Source organism: Trachemys scripta, chromosome 4 (assembly GCF_013100865.1).
Source record: "Trachemys scripta elegans isolate TJP31775 chromosome 4, CAS_Tse_1.0, whole genome shotgun sequence".
NCBI lineage: Eukaryota > Metazoa > Chordata > Testudines > Emydidae > Trachemys > Trachemys scripta.
In genome coordinates, this window is record NC_048301.1 from 43470041 (window position 1) to 43481493 (window position 11453).

At 41.2% G+C, this 11453-nt stretch overlaps 1 protein-coding gene across 1 annotated transcript; it reads left to right on the forward strand.

The window, feature by feature from the left end:
• The first annotated feature begins 558 nt into the window (after positions 1–558).
• On the forward strand, positions 559–11366 carry TRAPPC6B (trafficking protein particle complex 6B). Its single transcript, XM_034768579.1, has 6 exons — positions 559–1720; positions 2194–2261; positions 4499–4616; positions 6641–6724; positions 7884–7977; positions 9051–11366. Exons 1-6 carry the CDS (start codon positions 1625–1627, stop codon positions 9080–9082), a joined length of 492 nt encoding a protein of 163 aa, XP_034624470.1. The 5' UTR covers positions 559–1624; the 3' UTR covers positions 9083–11366.
• The last annotated feature ends 87 nt before the right edge of the window (positions 11367–11453 follow it).

Genomic DNA, 11453 nt, shown 5'->3' on the forward strand with positions numbered 1-11453 from the left:
CTCCCCTGCTGCCGCTCAGAACGCCGCCACTCCACAGGCTGCCCTGCTGTGCGACGCCACCCTGCAGCCACATGGCCCCTCACCGGCCGATTGCAGCATGATTGGCAGGGGGCAGATCGTCCCCGGCACAGTTCTGTGGCTCCTGTGATTTAGTTGGGGTTGGTCCTGCTTTGAGCAGGGGATTGGACTAGATGATCTTCTGAGGTCTCTTCCAACCCCTGATATGCTATGATTCTTCTAGTCCTACAGGCCCTGCAGAGTGCTCCATACTCAGGCCGCCTGTTCTTTGCCCAGTGTTTTGTAGCGTGCAGTGAGCCGGGTAGCCAAGTGTTTGTGGTCTGGCTGTAAAATTCCTTTGGCATGGGGGTTACATTGTTCCTCTTATTTGCTAATCTAGGTTTTTTGCTATTTAGGTTCTTGTACTGCATCCAGCTCTGCGGCATGATGAGCAACTTACATAGGGTGACCAGATGTCCAGATTTTATAGGGACAGTCCTGATTTTGGGGTCTTTTTCTTATATAGGCTCCTATTACCGCCCCACCCCGTCCCGATTTTTCACATTTGCTGTCTAGTCACCCTAAACTTACAGAATTAGCATGAAATGAAAATATATCTTTCTCTGTCTCCATAGTCTGTAGGGATTTTATGTTGATTTGGCTTTGTAGTGGTGTACAAAGTTTAGGCAAACGAAATGGGCCAATTAGCCATTTAAAGTCAACAAGCAAGGAAACTTGAATGAAAGATGGGTTCATTGTGCTGGTGCTGGATGGTGGTGATGGCCTGGCCTAGATGATCTGGTCTTTTCTGGCCTTAAATTCTAAAATAGTGAGGGTGAGGTGTTAAGATAAATGTGAAGAAAGGCAGTAGAAACTTACTTTTATCTTTAACATTATCCTTAGTTTAATCCCAGATGTATCTGCAGAGGTAGAGGGTGCCATTATAAACTCACATCCAGTTTGTATCCTCTCCCCAACCCCCCCACACACCCTAGAGCTGCCAAGAAGATTTTCGCCTGTAGACTGCGATTTGTCCCCTTTATAATGAATGTCAGCCACAAATAAAAAAAAGGTAAAATGCCATTGTCCAAACGATATTGGCAGAATGTCTATAACAGCTTTCAGGGCCGGTAGAGCTCCTGGCTGTGCCAGTTTAAAACCTGAGTGAGACCAGGGGCAGGGTAGGGTGTAAAGAGCAGCGATTATACCCAGGCCATATGGAGAAAAGGGAATTTACTGAATTTCAGGCAGACGTCAATATTTTAAATATCTGACATTAAAATAGTCCCCAAGTTTCACACCCAGCATCCTCTGCCACCTGCAATTGCATCCCCGGCCTTGCCCCGCATCCCCTCACTCTAACTTTGCAACCCCTGGCCCCACCTCCCCCTCCTTTGCCCCGCCTTGCGAAGAGCGCAGCGCGGTCGCCCCGCCCCCGTACGCTTTTTCCCGGGGGGCGGGGCCCTTAGAGTCTGACAGGGGGAAGCCCCGCCCCTGCCCGGAAGCCGCCCGTTGCCTTGACAGTGAGGCCGCGCTGCTTCCCGGAGCGGCCGGGGCCCGGTCTGGGAAGGAAGGAGCCGGAGCGGGGAGGCAGCGCGAGGCCGGGCCCTGTCCTGTAGCCACCGGCATGACCAGGCCGGAGATGGCGGACGAGACGCTGTTCCTGCTGCTGCACAACGAGATGGTGTCTGGGCTGTACCGGGCCGCGGAGCACGGCGAAGGGGTGAGGCGGAGACTACCGGGGGGGGGGGAGGAGACCCTCTATTGCCGAGCACACGCACGCATTGGCCTGGCGGCGATCTCCCGGGGGTTCCTTATCCAGCTGGTCCCTAAGCTCCTGCTTGGCACGATGCCTGTGCCCGGAGCAAACCCCGCTCCCGTCAGGGTCTCTGGGTGCCAGGAGCACCGTGGGGCAAAGCCCTGCCTGGCGCTGTCCTGGCCGAAGCTAGAGAAAGAAAGACACGAACACGTTTATTTCCTGAACTCAAAATATCTGATTCTTCTGTAAAATCTGTCAGGAGAGCCGGCTGGCCAGATCTTACTGTTAGCATGTGTTTGCAGGGGAGGGGCACGAGCTGAAATAGCATATCTATAGCTTGAGGCCATTAGGGATGGATGTGTTCTTATTTTCCCTATACACCCGTGCTACAAGACTGGCGTTAACAGAATATGAAAAGTAACTTTTGTATCTTCTAGGAAAACGGACGATGCATCACTAAACTGGAAAATATGGGGTTTAGAGTAGGACAAGGATTAATCGAAAGGTAAGAATAGTGAGTTTTAAAAAATGTCATCCTATATTCTTACTCCCACCCCCTGTGTCTCACTTTGCTGCCCCCACCCCAAACTCTTTCCCCAGGAATACCATGTGGACTGGAGCCCTCTATGAATTTTTGTTATTGAAGTACAGTTTACAGGACTGTACTTTATAGCATCACTTCTAGTGCTTTTTTAAGAGAGAGACAACATCAGCTCACCTTCAGACCCTTGGTAGAGTAGCTGACTTTAATTGGCAATTGAATACTTTTGTTAGCAGTCCATCCACTTCACTTTAAAATCATCCATAATTCTTGGATGAATGCAATCTAGTACAGGTGATTTATAGTTCTTTAATTGTCACTTGTTCTAGCACCTTCACTTTTGACACCTCATTCTCTTATGTTTCATATTTATTACCTGAAGATAGGATGCGGGGGGGGGGGGGGGGAGATAACTATGTGATAAAGACTGAGGCAAACAAATTACATAGTTACACTAATGTCCTTTTTCCTCATGAATTGTGCCTTTTAGGCCTTTTCTACACTACAGAGTTTTGTCGACGCAAGTTACGCCAACATACAGCCATTGCTGTAATTAAACTGCTGTGGCATGTCCACACTACACTCCTTGTGTCAGTTGAGCGCATCCACAATAGCAGCTCTTGCATCGATACGGAGAGTAAAGCACTGTGGGTAGCTATTCCACTGTGCAACTGGCTGCAGGGTGTTTTGCGAAGGGTTTGCAATGCCTCATGGGGGCAGGTACAGCGTCACATAATGAAAGTTTCTCAATCCCATTGTTCCGTGGGCATCCTACTAGATTGCTAACAGCTTTTCAATTGCCCTGGTAACCTGCAACCTAGCCATCTCTGTCAGAAAGCATGGATCCTGCGCTGCTGTTCAGTATTGTGCTGTGTGTTCTGAACACAAGGCTATAAGAGGAGCCCAGATGGGGGCTATTTGGCCTTGAAGGAGCATGTTAACATTGATCCACAGTAATATGTGTTGCTGTAGTGTGCTGAGCCTGGCATTGTTTGTTTGCACCTTTCTATGAACCATCTAATTCTGTGTGCCCGAAAAGTAAATGACATTGCTAAACACTAACACAAGAAACTCACAGAAACTCATGTGTGTGTGTGGGGGGGAGGAAGTGTGTATATGAGAGCGAGAGACAGAGTATGTGTTGGGGGAGTGTGGATGTGAGAGAAAGACAGTGTGTGTGTTGGGGAAGTGTGTGTGTGTGTTGGGGGAGAATGAGTGTGTTGGCATGCTGTCTATTTAAGTTCAGACAGCAGCTGGAAGCAACCAATCCTGAGGTAAAAGCTGGTGGTGCACAGACAGCTGGTGTCCCCTTATCCCCCAGCTCAGCGGAGACCAGTATACTGACAAGGGGAAGAGGACACCCTGACATTAGCCCCTGCCTCACTCCCTGGCTCAACACAGCACAAGTCTTTTCCCCCACCCCCCAATAGCAGCAGCCCACCCTGCCTGCCTGCCGCTGTGGTCCTAGTGCCAGGGAGAGCAGGATTCTGCATTAATGTTTTGATTCAGTGATTCCCTCTGAATTCTCCCACAGCCTCCTCTCCCCACAGACCAAGGAGATCCACCTCCTTCCCTGAAGTCCAGGCAGGAGTGTGTTTACTGCCGGGAACCCATAGGTGCCGACTTCTACTGGTGCCGGTGGGTGCTTGACCCTCCTCTCCCCCTGGCCCCGCCCTGACTCCACCCCTGTCCTGCCCCCCATCCCTATTCCAACCCCTTCCCCAAAGTCCCATCCCCAAATCCCCGCCCCGCCTCCTCCCCTGAGCGCGCCATGTTCCCACTCCTCCCCCTTCCCTCTGGAAGCTTGCTACAGCTGTTTGGCATCGGCAAGCACTGGGAGGTGGGCGGAGGAGCAAGGACGCAGTGCTTTGAATCCTTCCTGCATCCCTGTCAGCCATTCATGCCCCAGGATTAAAGTTAGTAAATTCAAAGATATTGGTCCCACCATAATTTTGTCACTTCATACGTAGGTATTAAGATAACATAAAAGCAACACACAATACTATGCATACATGAGTGACAGTAGTCAAGGGAGTCTATATTTGAATGTTCTGACTGTGTTCTATACTTAAATCTCAACCAGAGTTGCATATAGCTTTTTTTTGGTGTCATTTACTTGACATATGGTCAATTGAGAAAGTCACTGTACACCTGCATTTACTTGAACAAAATCAACCTAACTATTTCTCCTCTGCTCTTAGGTTTACCAAAGACACTGCCAGATTCAAGGATGAGTTGGATATTATGAAGTTCATCTGCAAAGATTTTTGGACTACAGTATTCAAAAAGCAAATTGATAATCTAAGGACCAATCATCAGGTATTAATACTGTAGCATAAGAGTTAATTTGTGGAGCTTGTTATAAACATTTTATTATTTTGAAGGAATAATAATATTGCTTTAGTTTGTTGTGGTCTGAAATTAATCATACACATTTTCCATCAGGGATAACCTTTTTCTTTATATGGTCTTATTTTAAAAAGTAGCTGTCCTTAGTTAAAAAGAATTGTTTTAGATACTACTTTCAATGCAGACTTGACTATAATAAATATTGGAGTGGTGTTATAATGCAGACTTGGCTGTAATAAAGGCTTAGAGTGATGTTATAGTCTTTTGCCATTTTAAAAGATTAATGTGCAGATCATCAAAGGAATTTAGGCTTCTAACTTCTGTTAAAATCAATAGCTGCTTGAATACCTTTGAGGGTCTAAGCCTAAATGCCTGCAGTCCCCCAAACATTTTTGTTGTACTGCTGCACCAACAGACCTAATGCAAGTACACAGTCCAGAAATGGAGATGGCAATTGTGGTTGAGTTTTGTTGTTTTACAACACATTTTTTACATACCTGATGAATCATTTAATAGAAAACAATTTCACTTTGTCATACATTTTATCTCAAACTGCCTGCATAATATTTCTCTAGAATGAGTTCCTTGAACCATTTTTACTTTGAAGTCATTATTGTATGCTTTTGAATGTTGCCATTTGAAATACTTCCACCCTGCTAAACACATTTTGTATGAAACAATTGACAAACTTTCACTGCAAATTGGCATCCCACTGATATGACACTGTATTTATGTCCCTTCCTCTGTGGAGCTAGCCAGTTCTCAAAGCTATAGCAGAATCATATAAACGGCTGCTTTCATTGTTAGAGCCTCAAATCTCTGTTTTTTTCTTTCCAATAATCCATGATGTGGCACAATTCTCATGATAAAATTGGGGATGGGAGACTTGTATGGGGGAGAAATGGCTGCAAAAGGTAAACTCTGTAAAGTATTTAACTTCCAATGGGTATTTTATCACCAATACAATTTAACAAGGAATGCTTGCGGATTAGAAACTGCATACTCAAATTTAATAATTTGTTCTTTGTTCTAATAGTTATTATATTCCAAAAATATTTGAGATCTGTAATAGCAGAGCCTTAAACATTGTCAGTTTTATATATACCTTTACATTCATTTCAAGTAATGTTAGGTTATAAATTGATAGAATCATCCTTACCTCTTACAGCCAGAAATTAAGCTTGGAGACATTTTCATTGCATGCTTAGATCAGCCTGTGCTGTTTTTGTACTTCCTGTTACATAACTTTATGTGGGCACCTTTTTAATATGTGCAGAGATGGATTATTAGAATCTGCTTTTATGCTGTTCATATCAGGGAGTACTCATGTCCATATCCTCTCCAATGATTTTTCATAATTAAATTATTTTGGGGGGAAAGTAGTGGAGAAAAAATTGACAGTTTCTTAAGTATTAAAATGAACAAATATTAACAACAAACAAAATTGAATACATCAGAGCTGCTGTTAAAATTATTCTTCAGCACTGGAAAGACTTCTCCCAATTACATGCAAGTCATCAGGCACATCTCAGCTTCACAACTTTAACCCTTGAAAGATTTGTGCCAAAACTGAGTTAGGTATGCAGATACCACAACAATGAATGTGCTTTGCGAACCTGGGTACATAAAGTAATTACAGGATTCTAAATACAAAGAAATTATCTTAAGAAAATATTATACACTTCTTATCAGCAAGTTGATAATATGTATTAATGCAATATTCTGGTTTTGTATAAGCTTGTAATTTGAAGTATCTTTTCTATGGTTCCTGTTTTTAAATTTTATTTTATAAAACTTAAAGAAACAATTCAGTTTAAACTTTCCACTCTTTATTCTTTATATATAGTGTAAATTCAGTTTTCTATTTCAATCTGGAAACATTTCACTGTATTTGTAAATATCTCTTACAAAAAGATTAACTGATTCTCTCCAAAAAGGTTGATTACAATATGTTGCTAAATATCCTACTAAAGGAAAAAATTCTTTTCCTATAGGGTATCTATGTACTTCAGGACAACAAATTTCGTCTCTTGACTCAGATGTCTACAGGAAAACAGTATTTAGAATATGCACCTAAGGTATTCTTCAGCTGTAGCCTGGAAAATTAGCAGTTTTAGATCTGTATTATCTTGATTCAGTTGTAAAAATTCTTATGACTGGAGTTGTGTGGATAGAAAAGGTACAAAACTGCGTTTGGAACATTTTCTGTGTAAGTGTTAAATTAGATATCAGTAATGTTTTCTATTGTATTTAGGTACAGTGAATGTGACTGGTGGGTCAGGAAATAATCATGGTCATTTTGAGGCCTAGCAGTGTCAAGTTTGAGTGTCTTGTCTGATAGAGCAAGGGCTGCATGGGGGTCTCTTCTGCTCTGCCTGTGAGTGGAACATCGACAACAACACACCTTGCTCTATGGGGAATACTGCAATGGGAGTGACCATTCGCCTCACAAAACTTTATTTCCCTTTAGTAGAAAGCAGGTATTATCAGGAACCTTCCCTGTCTTTCTCTTCCATTCCTTTTCTCCTAATTCCCCAGAGATGGTGAGATTATACTAAAGTGATGCTCAAAACAAACTTTCAATGATATTACATTTTTATAAGAAATATCTTCCATCAGATTTTTATAAATAGCTCTGAGTTTTATTAATTTAAATACTGTAGCTAACAATAGATTAGATAAGTTACATCAGTGCCTCAGCGGAGACTGCTGCTCTGAAGTGGTTTTGGTCAGAGTGTATGTCAGATATGGAGTGCTCAATTAAATTATAATATACTATAAATATCTCTTAGATGATAGCTTTTGATCTCTTAACAGAAGACATGACTATGGATATTTATAATACTGGATAGAGTCTTGTGAGATTTGCCTCTTTCTGTCTAGTCTGCTTGAGATACTGTTTTCTATTTTCTACATTTTTCTGTAAAAATATTTGGAGATATCTTTAAATTCATAACATTTACCCATTTTCTAAGGATAACTGAGCTCTGATTTATCAGCAGGTGTCTCAAGTTTAAAATCACTACCTGAGTATTCTGGTATTAAGTTTATATACCCTCTGGCCAAATGTCTTGCAAAACATTGGCATGTCCTCAAATGTTGAAACAAAACCAGAACTACCACATAGGCTGTTTTTATGCATTTGTAGTTAGATTGTGATACAATGCTAGCATACTTTTATTGTAAACTTCATTTTCGATGATGCTGACATAAAATAAAATATAATTTTATGTTTAGTATCTGGCGTTCACCTGTGGACTAATCAGAGGTGGCTTATCAAATCTGGGAATCAAGAGTATTGTCACAGCTGAAGTTTCAGCAATGCCTGCATGTGAGTACATCTCAGATTGACAACTGTTGTAAGATCATTGAATAGGTTTCCTTATCTACTTCATCACTGTTCAAGTGTTCAATTTGGGACTAGAATTTAAAGCTGTACTAAGTGTGGATGTCAGGAAATAGCTTATTTTGAGTATTATTGAAGGTTGTTCTATTGAAAGAGCAGAGAAGGTTAGCACGGAGAAAAAACATTATTATAAAATGAAAAGCAAAACCAAGAAAAATTCATAGAAAAGAAAGACGGGAAAATGAGAAGCAGCAATCATGCCAGGGTGTGGCAGTAGGGCTAGGAAGGGGAAGATTCCAACCAAATGAGGTTGAGAATTGCTGTTTGAGTATCTTCTACTTTTGGAAAATGACTACTACTTTTGTAGAATTCCAGGTGCCATGGGATTTAACATTTTAGTGATTCTCAAACTTTTTTTTTTTTTTTTACTGGTGACCCCTTTCACATAGCAAGCCTCTGAGTGTGACCCCTCTTAGAAATTAAAAACACATTTTTATGTATTTAACACCATTATAAATGCTGGACGCGAAGCGGGGTTTGGGCGGAGGCTGACAGCTCATGACCCTCCCTCCCCCATGTAATAACCTCGCGACCTCCTGAGGGGTCCCGATGCCACATTTGAGAACCTGTTTTAGTACAACTTGGATTATAGCCTGCAAAATGAACATGTTATATGTAGTTAACTATTCAGTCTCCACTCCTCTTCAATATTTACATGAAACCACGAGAAGGGGTGGTGACATAATAGGCTTCACTGCCAACAACCTAATCTAAGTAAGTGTGTTCCCACAGGGCTTTGCACTAGCTTAAATTGTTTTTGTTTTTAACAGATTTAAAATGAAACTGATGCAACTTTGAACATAGACAAACTTGTAAAAAAACCTTTAACTGGGTTTAACAAATGTAAAGAATGGCTAGATTTTTTTTAAGGTGAAGAAGAGGACTGCACTGTCTCCTGCTAGCTCTTTTGAACAAAGCAAGTATGAGAAGTTGCTGCCGTTGGAAGGATTTACAGATAATACTGATATTTTGTAATTTGATTCTGCTTTTCTTTGCAGGTAAATTTCAGGTGATGATACAGAAGATGTAAAACATGTTCAGATCTGTGTATCTGCCCTTTTTAAAAAACCCTGTGTACACTAAAGATGTCTTGATTAATTTAGCTTCACCTGTATACCTTATAAATTATAGTAGCATGCAGCACAATTCCTGTATTATGTAAAGTAAATATTAACTTAATAAAAATAGCTTAACACTATATTAATATCTTGGTATGAAATTAGTAAGTTCTGTACTAAGACATTAAATATCTACCACAATACACATTCAATTGATTAAATAACAGAAACACATGCATTTTAGCTACTAGATTGCTGAATAATGAAGATTGCAGGCAGATGTATTTTAAAAATCTTTAAAGTTGGAATTGAAAACCTGAAGTATGGTAGCGTGGGCAACTTTCCCCCTCCCTTTTTGTTCTTTAATAGTGTTAGTTAGATCCTATGGGTGAGAGTGAATGGATTGTAAAAGGAGGTGAAGAGCTTGTACATTTCAGCAACTGGGGGGTTGACAGAATAATGGTATATTTGTTTATGGGATGTATGGGGGCATTGCTGAAAGAGGGCAGAGTTAAGATTGCTTGGGCAACCTTAACTGTGAATGTCCTGTTTTTTAGAAGTTTGAGTTTTGCTCAATTCAGTATTCTGAAAGGTGATGACATACCACCAAGCAACTTTAACTCTGCATTAACATAGGGATCTTTTGCCATTCAATGTCCTAGTTTTTTGAATGGGAAAAATTATGTTGTTGGTAAAAGTTAGTAGCCGTTTAGGCTGTTGTAGATATGTCCCACAATTTGCATACTGAGACATTCAAAACTCCCGCCACTCAGCTGGGCTTCACCAGCCATGAACCTGATGCCTTCTCTGCTGGCAGACCTTCCACCACTGCAGCTAAGAACAGATGTCCCTGAAGCCTTCACTACTTGGTATACAAACTCTTCTGTTGCTGTTACTTCCCCCCAATCATACAATCCAACTTGAGTAAAGAACAATTATGTTACAGTGGAATGGTGTTTCTGGCCATGTTTTGGAATGCTTGGAGAGTGGAGTTTGTGGCAGAGTCAGTGAGAGAAATCAGACAATGTCTGTTCTGATACTGCCAGTTTTATGTTTGGGCTAGAGAGGGAATGATTCTATGGCCTGGTAGTTATGGCAGCCATGTGGGAAACCTCAGGTCCAGTCCCCCTTTTCCCATCACTTTTTCATTATTTATCCACAATATAACAGCTTCAGCAGGTGAGGAAATTTCTCATAAGAATATTGGATAGATCAGTGGTTGAAGCACGCAGAGGTGGGAGACCCCTGTTCAAATCCTTTCTCCCGCTCAGGCACAGAAGGGAGAATTGAATTTGAATCTCCCACATTCCAGGAAAATGCTCTAACCACTCAGCTAAAAGTTATAAGGTGGGCACTACCATTGCTGGCACCACCCATTTTGTGTGGCTGAGGCAGGCACCTAACTCATCCCCTCAAGGAATAGCTTAGGCACCTAGGCCACCTGCCAGGTTACCTGTCACGGATTGCTAAACAGAGATAGGCACAGCCTGGATTTAGGCACCTATTTCAGAGAGAGGCAGAGTTTAGCACACATCCCTGTCACCAGCATCTCCCATTGGCTAGCTTAGGTGGCTCCCCATCTATTATTCTGGCTTCTGTGAATTACACTCTTAGCTGCTTAATATCTCTCCCCATTCAGTGTATAAGGAACCTAACCACCTAACTCAGGCTGTGTGGATCAGTGTTGTCCCTGTGGTTGTCTAGGTACCTAAAAGTTAGGCACTGTGACACTCAGCATTGAAACATCTAAGTCCCTTTGTAGATTCCTACCTTTTGTTCATCAAAAGGAGAATGTTTAACAGCAGTTAATGGCTGTACTACATTAGCTATGTTCAAGTCTATTGTGTAGTGAGAACTGGACAGAATAGAAATTTTGTTCTTACATTTAAATATTGTGAAATGACATTAATGCTATATATTACAGTAACCTGCCATTTATTTGAAATGTTTAAGTATTTTTAACACATTGGATAGCTTCAGTTTCTTGTATATACCCAGACTTGACTACAAGTGCCAATATTGATAGTTTCTCTCTTGTTTTATAACTGCTAACAGAGCACAGAGAAACTAATTTAATCTTGAAGTGGTTAAATGTACAAAAAGCATACTGGATCAGTGTATGAGACTGACTATTCTTATAAATCCAGTAAAGTTAACAGGATTAACGTTACAGTATTTCTGTCTAGATTACATTAAAGCCAGGTCAAATAGTTGTACAAACTTGTTCACGCTAATAAATACTCATTATGCTCTGAGTAAATGTGTAATTATTTTACTGCTAAAATTAGTATAAACTAGTTTTATTGTACTAGCATCTAACATTTTCAGATCCTCTTGTTTTAT

Bases quoted from the DNA above. Each gene is read 5' to 3' on its own strand.
- TRAPPC6B (XM_034768579.1), top strand. From the start codon at position 1,625: ATGACCAGGCCGGAGATGGCGGACGAGACGCTGTTCCTGCTGCTGCAC. The intron at 2,262-4,498 runs GTAAGAATAGTG...CTCTGCTCTTAG, and splicing joins GGACAAGGATTAATCGAAAG to GTTTACCAAAGACACTGCCA. The intron at 7,978-9,050 runs GTGAGTACATCT...TTTTCTTTGCAG, and splicing joins AGTTTCAGCAATGCCTGCAT to GTAAATTTCAGGTGATGATA.